Below are 16049 nucleotides of genomic sequence, written 5' to 3' on the forward strand. Positions count from 1 at the left end.
CTTCTTTTTAGCACAGTAATTGCACAGTTGTGAGATGTTGCACAGGATCCTGACATCTGTCTTCAAGATAGTGCGTTTCCAGTAGTTTCTCATTTTCCCAGCACCCCATAGTACAGTATTTGGTAGCTAAGAGAATGTGTTTTCCTTCTATGACTTGGAAGCAATCTGAAAACTGAAAGTGCAGTACAAGAATGTAATGGAAAATAGAAAAGAATGCAGCTCTGTTAATGTGTTGCTTATTTGAGCTGTAAGGTTAATTGTAGCTTACTTCTTTATGTTATTCAAGAGTTGTATTGTTGAAGTCAAGGGGTTATTATATAGTTATATTTTAATGCATTCTTTACAGTTTACGAGTGAATTTAGATATGGGTAAAGCCGCCTACGGATGGATGATTATGAAAGATGACAATATACCCGGAACTGTTGTCCGAACTAGCACAATACCTGAAGAACTGGGGCGTCTGGTGTATCTACTGACAGATAAAACAGGTATACCCTAGAAATTCATTCTGTGGATGAACTTAAAACAGTAGTATTTTCTGTTGAAGTATTTCACTCTAATGGTCAGATTCGTAACTGCTGTAAAATCTATGTTCATTAATTAAAATAAATGAATTTGGATTATAACTATCTCTTACTTCTGACTGAATCAAGAATAGCACATATGACTATATGTGCGCTTTTGAATAGGATTTATGCAGCAACCCCCGATTTAAATGGTAATTTTGAAATTTCTGTAGCACGTTCTTTTGTATATGGATGGGTTACAATGAACACTCAGCTACCTTATCAAGTATATGATTAGTCAGCTTCCGCTTTTGCTGGCTTTAGAGGCACAAGATTCTTGTGAAAGTGAAAAAAACAACATGAATAAAATTGTTATTTTTAATGTGTTTCTTTTTATTGGTATTATATCCTTTGTCCTTAATAACTACAGGCCAGTGTCTAACCTCCCTTTTTTGGGCAAGGTGTTTGAGAAATCAGTTGCCCTCCAACTTCAGGCAATCTTGGATGAGACACACTTCCTTGACCCATTTCAAACCAGCTTCAGAGCAGGATATGGAATTGAGACTGCTATGGTTGCCTTAGTGGATGATCGCTGTCTCAACATTGACAGGGAGAGTGTGTGTCCCTGTTGATACTTCTAGACCTCTCAGCAGCTTTTGATACCATTGACCATGGTATCCTTCTTAAATGCCTGGGGCAGGGGGGGCTGGGTTTTGAAGACACTGTGCTGCAGTGGTTCTGGTTGTACCTCTCAGACAGATTCCAGATGGTGGTGCTTGGTGATAGCTGCTCTTCAAAAATGAGTTGTTGTGTGTTATTCCACAAGTTGCCATTCTATTCTCAATGAATTTTAATATATACATGAAACAGTTAGGACAGTGTGTCTCCTCTGAATGAATGCCTGGAGGAGGTAATGGGCTGGGTAAGGAAAAACAAATTGAAACTGAATCCAGACAAAACAGAAGTGCTTGCCATTAAAGGTCCTAATCTGGGGATGGAGGTGTGTCAACCAGTTCTGGATGGGATTACACTTCCCCCGAAGGACTGGGTTCGCGACTTGGGAGGGCTCCTGAATCCGTCTCCAAATGTTAGCCCAGGTGACAGTCAGGAGTGCTTACTATCAGCTTCAGCTGAACCGTCAACTGCACCCCTTCCTAGATTTGGAGAACTTGAAGATGGTAGTGCACGCACTGGTCACCTCAAAGTTGGACTTTTGCAATGCGCTCTACATCAGGCTATCTTTGTACCAAGTTTGGAAACTCCAGCTGGTTCAAAATACGGCAGCCAGATTGGTTATAGGAACATCTAGGAGTGATCATATTACACCTATCCTAAAACCACTCCACTGGTTGCCAATTAGTTTCCGCGCAAAGTACAAGGTGTTGGGTTTAACCTTTTAAGCCCTACATTGTTTGACTCCAGGTTACCTAAAGGATCGCCTTCTCGCATATAATCCACCCGGCACACTTAGGTCCTTTGGGGGGCAGTTACTCCAACTAGCCAAAACCCAACTGGCAACCCAGAGGACCTTTTCATTGGCCACTCCACTACTGTGGAATGATCTGCCAGTAGAGTTCCAACAGCTGGATTGGCTGTTGGAATTAAAGATACAAGTGAAGACCTATCTCTTCTGGCAGGACTCTGGAAAAAAAATACTTTCCTCTACCTTAGGGAATATCTCACTCAGAATTTCTAAATCCTCTAGCATGCCTCTGACTTCAACTTCTGTTGGAAGCCAATCACAGAATTGCACTGGAGACCTTAGAGATTCCTAGAGAAAATATTTTAATCAAATCCATGATTCCAAACAGTCCCCAAGTTACAAACAAGATTGGTTCTATAGGTTTGTTCTTAAGCTGAATGTGTATGTAAGTCGGAAAGATATGTTTTTTTTAAAGTGTAACTCCAGTCAGATGTATTTGGGAAGCTGTGGCCAACAGTGGGAGCTCACGCCACTCCCTGGATTCCAACCTGCAACCTTTCGGTAAGCAAGTTCAGCAGCTCAATGGTTTAACTCACTGCGCCACTGGGGGAGCAGCGTGAGTTCCCGCTGTTAGCCCCAGTTTCTGCCAACCTAGCAGTTTGAAAACATGCAAAATGTGAGTAGATCAATAGGTACCACTCTGGCAGGAAGGTACAGCGCTCCATGCAGTCTTGCCGGCCAAATGACCTTGGAGGTGTCTATGGACAACGCCGGCTCTTCGGCTTAGAAATGGAGATGAGCACCAACCCCCAGAGTCGGACATGACTAAACTTAACATCAGGGGAAAAACTTTACCTTTTATCTAAGACCCCTGTGGTGTTTGCTTTGCTGTCTGTACCCCTTTTCAGTAGATTTCACCTCACTTTCTGTCCCTGTGATAATTGGATTTTGAAAACTTTGGCTTTTTATAGAAAGGATTCGATATAAAGTTTCAGTGGACACTCTTTTCCCCATGATAATGCTTTCAGGAGTGAATTTCCCTTCCTAGGAGTAAATTTCTCACACTTCCTGTTGTCTCACCGCGGTTCTTAACTATGAGTTGTTTGTAAGTCAGATGTTTGTAATTCGGGGACCGCCTGCACTCAAATCTGCAAAAGTCAAAACCGCAAATGTGAAGGCTAATCATACTGTTTCCATTTATAAACAGGAGGCTAAGCACACTGATGATTTGCCCAGTATATAAAACAAGATTTCCAAGTACACTTGTGTACTGCTCTTGTATATTTAAAATATGTGATTAAAAATGGAGTGAAGGAAAAGAAATTACTTAGAATAACTATGCTATAAGTCTTGTCCAGAAGTTGGAAACCAGGAAAGTAGACTTTACAGTTCCCGTCTATTCTAACCTCCCCAGAACCTAGCCCTTTGGAGTGGGAAGTCTGCCTTGTGCATCATTCATGAAGTGGGAGATATATGACACATAGAAGAACCTGCTCTTCTTTTTGTTCAGAGATAGCAATGTGGTTCCTATCACATATCATGGCAGCTGAGACTTGGACAGTGTTTTGTTGCTCCAGTTTGGCCAAGTTCTTTTCTTCAAGCAGAGAAGAAAGCATAGAAAATATTTAAATGGCTATTGGGGAAGGGAACAACCAGATGGTGTCAAGGGAAATGTGGCCATTGGGATCAAAAGAGTTCCCTGACCTTATTGTAAACTGTATTATGACACTGGTATTTGCAAAGTAGTTTAAAAGATTTTTGACCTCTGCATAAATGGTGTCCCACTTCACTACTGATGTCTGGATTTCTGACTTAAAATAAATTGGTGTGATTTCTTTAGATCATCCAAGTTAATGGGATTGTCCCACTTAGCCACATGCCAATAGAGGCTTCTCCACATCGAAAATGAAAAGAGAATAAAGAAATGCCTTGCAAAAATCTTATGCCCTGGCTGTACTTTCTCTTGAAATGATTAAGTATTATTTGTTGAATCTAAGGAGCATTACATTACTAACATAATTGCAAGGTAGTCCTTTGTATGATTGTAAATTGGGTTTGTGCTTCATCAATAAGCTTTTTGACAAGAAGCGTCCATCACAGTGGCTCTCTCATTTGCCACGGCAGAATAGAAAATGAAGTATCCCAATAATTGCATTATAGTTTCCTTATTGTGGGACAAGAAAGCAATGTGGTATAATTAGGTTTGATTGGAGTGCATGTTTCCGGTAAGATCTGAAATTAATGATGTTGCTATAGTGACACATCTGCGGCCACCAGTGCGTGAAACATAAAGTAATTCATTCGACAAGAGAAGACATCTGTTAACTGCAAGGATGCAGAGCATATTGACACTGACCAGAAATACTAGACGTTATGTGATAAATGAACAAATGATGCTGAAACAGGAGGACAGATAATTTGTACTTAATCTGCTGGGAGAACTTTAATCTTCTCACTGGTTGCATTTGACAATACCATTGTTTAAAGAACAATGCTGCAGAGAACTCATAAATTTTAAAACTTAACTCAGGGTGCAGCCTATTAAAGCAATACATTAATTCCTTTGTTAGGGAGTTTTTATCTTCATGTAGAACAAAGCCATTACTAAAAACACCCACTAAAACAACAGGTTCTTTAGACTCACATTTTAATTATAGCATCCATTACCCAAAATGCCAGGTTGTTTGGACTTGAATCACATATAAGTTTGACAGAAAGGCGTCATCCATTATTTGGCGGGGGGGGGGGGGGATGTTTCCAGTATTTTCCAAGGGCAGCAGAGCATGACATTTTAATCTCTGCAGGGCACAAGAACATCTAACAACAACAACAAGGACAAAACCAGAAAGATAGTTTGTAATATTTATTGAACGCTTTTGACATCAAGAGTACAAGGCTACAGCTCCCTGACAGCAACCACAGTATTCAATTATAACAAATAAAAACCATCTTCCAAGCACAGTTATTTACTAATGCATACGCTCGCATTTGAGTGCTGTAATTAACATTTTAGCGGCTGTGTGGACCAAATGAGATACTTAACACATGTAATAGTTGAACAGATGCATGGAGTAATGGAATTCATAATCTTCTGGGGAAGCCCTGTATTAGGGGCTAATGTGTTAACACTGGAGATTTGTTTTTAAAATTTATTCAGAGTTAACATATGTTAGAGTTATATTAAGAATTGTTTAAGAAAATCCAGTGTACCATTTTAAGAGATAAATGTAGCCCAGAGACTTACTGTCTTGAATATCTGCAGTTAGGACCAGAATCCATTGAAGAGACTTAAGCTGTTCCAACTTCTTTGCATTTGAGGAGACTTAATATACAATTTTTCTGCTACTTATATAAACTAATAGAAGAGGAACATGAAAATACTCACCTCTCCCATAACTAATGGAAATGCATGGATTACCATATATACTCGAGTATAAGCCGAGTTTTTCATCCCTTTTTTAGGGTTTAAAAGCTCCCCTTGGCTTATACTTGAGCCTTCCTTTCTCTTCCCCCTCTCTCGTGCATCTTCCTTTTTCTTCTGCCCCTCACATGCACCTTTCTTTCTCTTCTCCCTTGCATGTATCTTCCTTTCTCTTCCCCCTCGCCTGTATCTTCCTTTCTCTTCCCCCTTGCATGTATCTTCCTTTCTCTTCCCCCCTCTTTTACGCCTTCCTTTCTCTTCCCACCTCTTGCACACTTTCCTTTCTCTTCCCGCCTCTTACACCCTTTCCTTTCTCTTCCACCCACTTGCACGCCTTCCTTTCTCTTCCCCCCTCTTGCACGCCTTCCTTTCTCTTCCCACCTCTTGCATGCCTTCCTTTCTCTTCCCCCCTCCTGCACGCCTTCCTTTTTCTTCCCGCCTCTTGCACGCTTTCCTTTCTCTTCCACCCACTTGCATGCCTTCCTTTCTCTTCCCCCCTTTTGCACAACTACTTTTCTCTTCCCCCCTCTTGCACACCTTCCTTTCTCTTCCTCCCTCTTGCACACCTTCCTTTCTCTTCCTCCTTGTTTCCGAATGCCAGCTGAGATCTTTTGGCACGGCATACAGTGCGCCAGTGACCACTGGGACCACCTGTACTGGTTTATGCCAGAGCCTTTGCAGTTCGATTTTGTTTCACTATGGAGAAACAAATCAAAACGAAGTCTATACTGACTCGGTCAACACCCAGGATAAAAAGGACTGCAGTGGATGCTGCTGATTCCGGACATCCATTGACAAGAGGGCTACAGAATCAAAATACAAATGAACAATCACAGAAGCGGCAGAAATATACAATGCCAGAAAACCGCACAGTTATGAAATTCTATTACTCTATTTATTATTATTATTACATTTATTATTTTACTCCAACAATTATTTTATTATTACATTTATTATTTTACTGTATTTATTATTATTGGAAGTATACGTAAACACATTTACATTGAGGAAGGTTAGAATAATCATTTAATCAGAGTTGGGCGATCTTATCTTAAATTACAGTTTTATGTAAATATTCAAAAACATTTAACCTACTGATGTCTCAATTAATGTAATTTTATTCATTTATTAATGTATTTTTATTTTTATTTTTGAAATTTACCAGTAGTTGCTACATTTCCCACCCTCAAATTATACTCAAATCAATAAGTTTTCCCAGTTTTTTGTGGTAAAATTAGGTACCTCAGCTTATATTTGGCTCAGTTTATGCTCAAGTATATACGGTAGTTAGACTGATCTTTGATATCGTTTTGTTGAACATTATCTTCCACTGATTGAATGTATTTCTTTATAAAAGATTGCTTTCTTTTCTTAATCTGGCCATGTGTGATTGTTTAAAGTTTCTAAATTATGTTATTGTTTTAAGCTGTATGTGATCTTTGGGACCATTTCTGAGCTAAAAGGCAACTTTGAAATAATTTAAGTCAATCCTCAAAAGAATTCAAACAATGTGAATCCCCATATGTAGTTTACTTTCAAATTAAACAAAATTATTAGCATAATACCCCAAGCTGCATTAGGAGCTTTCTTTTCCATATTAGTCATACTAGACTGCAACCTGTCTTCTACCATCCTTTAGAAGAAAAAGGTCATACTAAGGATAAAATTTTTGCACATCCAGTTTCATTAAATCTTTCTATAAAGGGAGAATGTGATCAGGAAAAAGTCTGAATGCAAACTTTTCTGTTTGCAGCTTGCTGTTGTAAACCTTCATGTTTATTCATTCATTTATTTATTTATTTAGAACTTTTATATACCGGTCTTCTCACCTCCAGCAAGGGACTCAGGCCGGTTTACAACAAAGGAATTCATACACAATAATTTAAAAACATCACATCCAATAATACACTAATATAAACACATTAAAGTACTATCATATAATTATGTAAGGCCAAATCGTTAACATAAAATCACTATTCATCCCATCCGTCCGTGTGGTCAAGAGTTATTGCCTCACTCATCAAATGCCAAATACCAGAGCCAGGTTTTCACCAACTTTCTAAAGGACAACCTTCATGTTGTTTTGAATTGTTGCAACTCAAGTCAACTTAAGGTTAAACTTAAGTCTAACTCCAGTCAAGTCAACTTAAAACTAATGCAGCATGCAGTTTGTGACATGCCCAGTTGGTGGCCGAGTAGGGAATCAAACTGTGTTCTCCAGAGTCGTGGTCCAATGCTCAAATATATTTTCAGAAACTTGGTTTTTATTATTATTATTGGAAAACCTTGTTGCTTTTATTGAATCCCAAAACAGTTTCATGAAACGCTTTAAAATGGGAATACTGTACTTTGTATACTGGTAATAAGAAATATAGTCACAACAGAAGTACTAATTATTCTGGGTAAAGTATCAATGTTTGGTTGCTAGTTTCTTGTTTTTTGAGGAATCTTGTCTAATGTCAGCCAAATGTTGCTGTTGGGTCAATCTTGGTGTTGTTGATTCAGCCATGACAAATCTTGTCCTTATAGCACAGGGGTCCTCAAACTAAGGCCCGAGGGCCGGATTCTGCCTTCCAAGGTCATTTACTTGGCCCTTGCTCAGGGTCAACCTAAGTCTGAAATGACTTGAAAGCACACATCAACAACAACAATCCTATCTCATCAGTCAAAAGCAAACCCACACTTTCCATTGAAGTACTAATAAGTTTATATTGTTAAAATTGTTCTTCATTTTAATTATTGTACTCTTTTTAAATGTTTTTGCACTACAAACAAGATATGTGCAGTGTACATAGGAATTCATTCATGTTTTTTTTTAAAAAAAATAATAATCTGGCCCTCCAGCAGTTTGAGGGATTGTGATCTGGCCCTCTATTTAAAAAGTTTGAGGACCCCTGTTCTAGCACATGAGTGCAATTCCTCCTAGGAGCCCATAAGCAGTGCTTATTGTTTCTCTTCTCTGTGGGAACAAAATCCTCACACAGGTTTCTCAAGGGGAGCTGGGGCAGAACATAACTTACTCAGCCCCCTTCTACACTGTCATATGATCCAGTTTTATATGGCAGTGCAGAAGGGGCCTCAGGCCTGTGTGAGGATTTTGTTCCCACAGAGAAGAAAAACAGTAACCACTGGCTTATGGGTTCCTAGGAGGAAATGCACCCATGTTCTAGAATGAGAAGATTTGGATTCTATTTCATTGCATAACCATATAATCCAGTTCAAAGAAGATAATCTAGATTTTGTCTGGCAGTGTAGAAGGGGCCTCAGTTCTTTTTTGTGGTTATTGATGCTACAGCAGCGTCAAGACAAGCTTTCTCTGAGGAGGGTTTTTTTGCTTTGTTTTTTGCTTGGCAAGTTGTACAATATTCCGCTTCTTTTCCTTATCTTGAATATTCCCTTTCTCAATTTCATTTTTAGTTTTGTCTTAGTCACACTGAACTTTGTGTGAACTTATCACTGGGTTTTCTTTCTCTGACCTTTCCCACGTACATATAATGCAGCAGATTTCATTTAAGAAGTGCCAGCAATTGTTGATGCCATCAAGGTGTGGTATAATTTGATGGTGAAACCCCTTCTAGTTTCTGTTAGCATTCCAGAAAGGACATTGTTTGGAACATTTATAATGCAGCAACGCCCCCCCCCCCCCTTCATTCATCTGTCCATAATTTCCTAGAAATATTATTTCTCAGTTCATATGCTCTTTACCTCTTGGTAGAACTGACACCCAAAGCATTATGAAGAAATATCATTTGACTGCTGGGCTTTGTCTAAGTGAATGCAGAGACATTGTGGCCTGGAGCCTAGCTCATTCCCACCAGATAAGAGCATGGTACTACTGTTGCCTCTGTGGAACCTTGTGAGCAGCATGATGCTACAAACCAAATCCATATTGCTGAACAAAATCTGGCTACCAGTATTTAAAAAACTCTAAAATTGCAACAGCAAAACAACAGAGAAGAAACAATCTGGGACATCTAATCACCTCTCAACAAAAGATTGCTCCAGGCACTAACAAGCCACACCAAACAACAGCCAGGCCATCAAATGCTAATCAAGGTGGTCAGTTGAAACATTCACACCTAGCTCCAGCAGACAAGAGTCCTTTGTCCCACCCTGGTCATTCCACAGATATATAAACCTTTTTCCTAGTTCCAACAGACCTCACTACCTCAGAGGATGCTTGCCATAGATGCAGGCGAAACGTCAGGAGAGAATGCCTCTAGAACATGGCCATATAGCCTGAAAAAACCTACAACAACCCAGATATCAAGATCATTCACTACATGGAAGGAATGATGTTTTGCTTAAAGGAGCTACAGAGATTGTGCTTATGGGATGAATCTGAAATATATTCTTTCTGTCACAGAATGTCTGTGTATTTATAGTATGTTTATAAATGTTATCAAGTTATGAAGAAATTGCTTTTCTAAAAATATGCAACAAACTGATTTGTTCTGATAATTGCATAAATGAGAATGAACTATGAATATTATAAAAAACAGGAAAACAAGAAGTTGAATATAATCTATAACTGGCAGGATTCAGTATTCAACTAACATGAGCACAAATAGAGATGCCTTTTGAGTACAGAAGGTTGATGTTAACCCTCTAAACGATATCTAGTGTCTGAACAGTAATTGTCATGCATTTGTAGCTTCCTTCCTTCCTATGACTTGCTGTGTTTAACTGACATTCTAGACAAGGTCACAAGATCAAGAATAAGTCTTCATTCTCTAGAACGGGCTGTTTTCTGTTCTCTGAAAGAGGCTTGAGCTATATATTATGTTACAAATTTTCAACTGCACACAACAGATTTCAGGAGTTTCTTATTATCCCATAGCTTTCAATAACCATATGTTGACACCCTTAAAAATAGAAAGGAATGAAATGAAGTAATTAACAATCTATCCTGGGCAATCATTAAATGATGGCATGACTTGAATCCCACCATGATTCAAAGAATGGTATCTTTCATCCTGCGCTGAAGCTTAAATAATATGGTATCCAAACTTCCTTGACTGAATCAGCAGATGAACCTGTCCAGTGATGACTTTCAGGCCTGTGTCTTATCATCAGACCCTGCAATGCCCACCCTTCAATTAAAGCTTTCTTAGAGTCAAGGATGTCACTGTTGACTAGTGAACATAATGTCACTCTTTGAATGACAACCTATAGTTTCTTAAAGATCGGAAGTGATCTGTAAAAGCATACTATTTATGTTGATTGTGAAATTCAAGGCTTTGTGCCAATTACAGGCAACATTGGTTGAAAGGGGGAGATAATTTCCAGTGGCCCATTTGAAACAGCATGGAATCTGCTTTATTTTTCTGAAGTCACATGTAGATTTGTTGGGGGAAAGTATTTTACATTTCTTCTGATCAAAAGGCTATAAAGGAGGCAATTCTTGATTAATATTGATACGATCCAAAATTGTTAAAGTCTGGAAACTGCTCTATGAGAAGCAACTTAGGGAGCTAGATATGTTTAGCCTGGAGAAGAGAAGGTTAAAAGGTAACATGATAGTCATGTGTAAATATTTGAAGGAATACAATATTGAGGATGAAACCAGATTGTTTTCTGTTACTCCAGAAACTAGGGGGTGCATCTGCACTGTAGAACTAATGACGTTTAACACCACTTCAACTGCCATCGCTCAATGCTATGAAATCCCGGGATTTATAGTTTGATGAGGCAAAATAACTCTTTGACAGATAAAGGCAAAGACCTTATACACTATAACTCTCTAGAACACAGAAAACAGGGACAATTTTTTCCCCTATTCCCACTTCATCACTCACCCTTCAGGAATCTGTTCCAGAGATTTAGAAAGGAGGCTTCAGAGGGAAGAGGAAATTATTGCAAATTACTCGTGTATCACCAGACACCACAGTTGGGCCAGAATACCTTTTGTTAAGGGAATGAATTTTCACTAATGGAAGAGAACCCGCATCCAGCCTACTGAAATAAAATATGTTAGAAATGCAGTGGCCTGACTATTACAAATAGTCATAAAATTCCATTTAAAATATCAGAGCCACATCCATAAAAGAAAGAAAGGTGTGGATTTAAAATAATGTTAAAACAGTTGTATATTTCTTTCTTTACTACAGGTTATCTATAAAATAGTAAAACTATGAATCTTCCAGAAAAACATCACAAGCAATCTTTAGCTTGTATTCATCTTTAGAAATTTGATGTTGTGTTGACAGCTGTGCAATGTAACTGACCCAGTATCTTAAAGTTTGTATATGTCTGTCTGTCTGTCTGTGTTTCCCTGTACTGCTAAACTATGAAGAATCCATATTTAAGCCACTACGTTAGATTTTCAACATAATTTTACAGCCAAATTTGACTTTTTGACCATCCCATTCAGATGAGGTCATAAGATAGACAAGATTTTGTTTGCTGGAATCATTAAAACTGTCCGTAGCTACGAATCATATTAACTGCCTTATCTGGGCACTTTGCCTCTCACTACTAATTGTTAGAAAACATGGCCAGAAGATTGCATGTTAGCTTCCCATGGACATCTGACTCAGTACTGTTGGAATCACATGCCTGGCTGTATAAACCTTTGTTGTGATCAAGCAGAATTTTTCTTATCAGGGATAGTACAGACGGAAATGGGCTACAAGCCTGTATTTACCCAATGTTGTGATTCTTTGTATCCAAAGATTCTTGCCGAAGAACCATAGTTTTCTAGTGCCATTAAAATTCTTTACATTCCAGTCTTCCTAAGAATACTGAAGTTTGACCGTTTTATTGAGAAGTTGAAACTAATTCAACCAGCATTTTAGTTCTATTTATTCAGGTGTTCATACTGTAAGTTTGACAAACTGAGACTTACAAAGCAGAAAAACAAAAGGATCTATGGGACTGTAAATTGTCCCGCTTCAAGTCAATGAACATCAGTACTTAATATGTATATGTAATGTTTTTGCTTCAGGTACTCTGACCCAGAATGAGATGATATTTAAGCGCCTCCACCTCGGCACTGTGTCGTATGGAACAGACACAATGGATGAGATTCAAAATCATATTGTTAATTCCTACTCCCAGGTATTTAGTACTTCTCAGTTCATCTCTTACTATTATTCTAATGCTTTCAGCAGGGGGAAAAATAAGTGTATCATGAAGGAATCAGAAATTCTAAGAATACATACAGCTACATAATGCTATATATTTCAAAGGTATGTAAAATTGCCAGTATAGAGGGGTTGATTTAATAAGAGTTTTACAAAATGGTGAACAATAAAACAATTGTGTTTACACCAAATATTTTCTGACATTATGGCATTTTTCCAACAACTGCGGCAAGAACGTTTGTCAGTCTTCACTACTGAGATGGATGAAGAATGTGCCTCTTGAAATAACAGCAGTGGTGACAACTGGAACACTCATTTCTTACCACAGCACACTTTCTGTCATTTCAAACCAGGCTGTTAGTGATTAGATAATCAGATGAAAACATGTAGCCAGTATTGCCCTTGGAGCCTATAGTGATGTCTGGTATTTTGATGGCATGAAGGTGTTCAGCAAACTATTTATTCTCTTTTTCAGTGGCAGAAGCTAAAGTGTCTCAAGCTAAAATGTAGAGTCTTGTGTTGCAGAAAAGTTCGATGTTGATTATTTGTTGGTGTACATTGAAAAGGCCTGTTCTTCCATGTCATTTTTACAAAGCTGCTGTTTTACAACTGTTGCAGCATTTGGTTTAATATTGTATGACATCTTGAAATAACTTCAGACTAAAGTAAATACACAGATGTAACTTCAAACCAAAAGTAAATAATACTTGCTCAAATAATACATTTAACAAATTATCCTTTAAACTAAGTCGTCTGAAATCACAGTTGAGCATTGTTGTACCACTGCACTGGGCAATAATTTCAGTGAAATCTGCCATACATGTCATCACAAGGGATCTGTGGGGGATTAATTATTAAATTATTAACTATTATTAGTGTTGATACTATTATTTAAATGCGTATGGAATCATTGTAATCAAGATATTATTTTATATTAGTGTGTGCATTAACATTAATTTACCGTTTTTCCCCTTCTCTCAAAATCTGAAGGCCCTTCATGAGAAAATTGAAATAATTATTTGATGCAGTCTAGTGCCTTAAATCTTGAGTTAAGTCTTGGGAGGGTATTTAAAAAGGGGTCTGTGATGAAGAAAAAGTTGTATTAAATTATAACTGGTGTCATCTCTCATCCTTAATGTAGTCTTTCTTACCAGATTTTGATCTATAGATAAAACACTGCATCCTGTACAAAATTGTGTCAATGAGGATGGTGTAACACTAAGTATTATAAATTACTGTGTTGCTAAATGTGTCCTTCCTCTTACTTCCTAAGTGTAATAGATCTTGCAAATACTAAAAATCAGCTGGAAAACTTAAATTTATTCTGCTCTGTAAGTTCATGTGTTCGTAGTTATACTCCATCCATATAGCAAGTTAAACATTTTCCTACCTCAAACAAGTCATGAAATCTGAATTCCAGTTTAATAGATTTATTGAGATTTATTGTGCAGATAGCAGCCTATAGATAGCATTTGTAGTTACTCGAAACAAGAACCCAATTTCATTGATTTCATACAGTCCCATTGTCTTTTACAAAACCCAGACTTTAGAAATGTTGGGAAAGGGGACTGAATGAAAGAACTTAGCATATTTTAATCTAAAAGCTAAATAAATAAAATTAAAACACACGCTAGATCTTTTGCCTAAAAGAATTCTTTCAATAGGACTTCTTTTTCTCTCCAGTTCTAAATGCCATAATAACCAAGTAGCTTGTACCATATTTTCTGAGGAGGAATGGCATTCCAGGGGGGAAATAAGTAGCTGTTAAATAGTTGCTTCCAAAAGTATGTATTGAGCATTCTTTTATTTAAGCAACGATTATTAAAGCAGCCAATTTATACAGTGGTTCTTATGTGGCATTGATTTCCCCCCCTTGTTTGTGTTCAGTTTTATTATTAAGATGATAATAGCAGACTAGGTCCACTCTAATGCAACACACAAATCTATTATAACCTGATTATATTTCCCCACTGGAAGTATTCTGTGATAGAGGGAATAATCTTTAATGGAATTTGTGTGAAATTAAATTATACAAGCATCAATAAACATAACATAATTCAGAAGGAGTAAATCAGCTTAATTTATTTGTGGCTATAATGGTATCAGTGTTAGCAGAATGCAAAAACAAGGATTTAAAGCAGTTGCTGAAAAACAGTGCCAGATGATCAGAAAGTTAAACCCTTTATTAGACCGCACTGTAATTTGATGGGCAGAATATTCACGGTTCAGTGGATCAGTATATGGAGTCAAAAAGAAAATCATGCTTGCCAAACAAGGTGCAGTGGTGTTACCCTGTACAAAATAAAAGATAGTTTGATATTACTGGTAAGCTGAGGGGAATTGTCTTATAACACCTGCCTAAGATAGCTTTTTCCAAGAAATAGGGTTATTAATGTGCACCATCCTGCCTTTTAGCAGACACATTTACAATATAACTCATATGAGAGCAGTTATCCCTACCTGGCAAAATACTTTTAAACTATGATACAATAAAATATGTCAGCCACTAAAAAACTTTTCACTCATGGTCTAGTGAAGAGAAGGATTTTTTCCCCGTTTATTTAATAGATGAGGACTCTCCTATGTCTAAGGGAGGCTTCCCTTGTTTGTTTTCCTAATGTTTACTCCTGAATCATATATTTGAAGTCTCTTAAAGCTGTGAGTTTATGTGATGTGTGTGGGTTTTTAAAGATCATAACATCTGAAAGCATTTGGGGAATTGGTTTCCAGAAGGTACCAAATCCCAAAAAATTGAAAAATGGATTATAGGTGGCAGAACATTGTTGGCTTGGAGTAGAATATTATGCATAGATCAGAACTATCAAAATGTAACCAATCATTTTGGTACAAGGCTTGGGTTAGGGGTTAGGGGTTAGCAAAATAATGCATATCCCCAGTAGGGTTTCTTTTTTCTCGATTCCTATATAATTTGTTCAGGTGGATTTGGTTCCTTTTGGAAACAAACTACATTTGCACTTAGATTGTAATAATAATAATAGTAGTAAAACTTTATTTCTATCCCCCCCCCCTCTCCCCAGGAGACTCAGGTGACTTACAACATAATACAATACAATAAGGTGCAGTAGAGTAAAATAAATAAAATGAAACAAGCAATTAACAACATATCCAATCAACGTAACACATAAAAATACAGCATAACGAAATAATAAAATCAACAATAATATTATAAGCATTAGATTAATACATAGTCATTCCTGTGAGCTATAAGGGCATTGCCATCAAGATAGATCCATATCCTAGAGACTGACTAATCACTGTCAAAAGCCTGTTTAAATAAGCAGGTCTTCAGGTCCCTCCTAAATGCTGTGAGGGTGGGTGGCTGCGTAATCTCCCTGGGGAAGGCATTCCAGATTCAGGGAGCTACTACTGAGAAGACCTTCTCCTTCGTCCCCACCAACCTCACTTGCGATGGAAGGGTTCTGTTAGCTCACTTCCCATGGACAGCTAGTCAACAGTGAACAGGACATTCTCAATCTGAAACAGTGGTTCTTATGAAGATAATGTGTTTCAGCTACTATTGTTAACAAAGTAAATCGTGTTACTGCTGGGCATGATGCTCGTCAAAAAGTGGTATGCAGTGCAATTGGAAGGG

At 37.7% G+C, this 16049-nt stretch overlaps 1 protein-coding gene across 2 annotated transcripts in view; it reads left to right on the forward strand.

Moving 5' to 3' along the window:
* Positions 1-16049, forward strand: part of ATP9B (ATPase phospholipid transporting 9B (putative)) — a 143580-nt gene that overhangs the window by 102323 nt on the left and 25208 nt on the right. For both annotated transcript variants that reach the window (XM_060774947.2, XM_060774948.2), the window contains exons 13-14: positions 347-489; positions 12298-12410. In XM_060774947.2, the coding sequence (XP_060630930.1) occupies positions 347-489; positions 12298-12410 (256 nt within the window). The remainder of the gene's footprint in view (positions 1-346; positions 490-12297; positions 12411-16049) is intronic.

The sequence above is a fragment of the Anolis sagrei genome, chromosome 4 (assembly GCF_037176765.1).
Source record: "Anolis sagrei isolate rAnoSag1 chromosome 4, rAnoSag1.mat, whole genome shotgun sequence".
In the NCBI taxonomy this organism is placed as follows: domain Eukaryota; kingdom Metazoa; phylum Chordata; class Lepidosauria; order Squamata; family Dactyloidae; genus Anolis; species Anolis sagrei.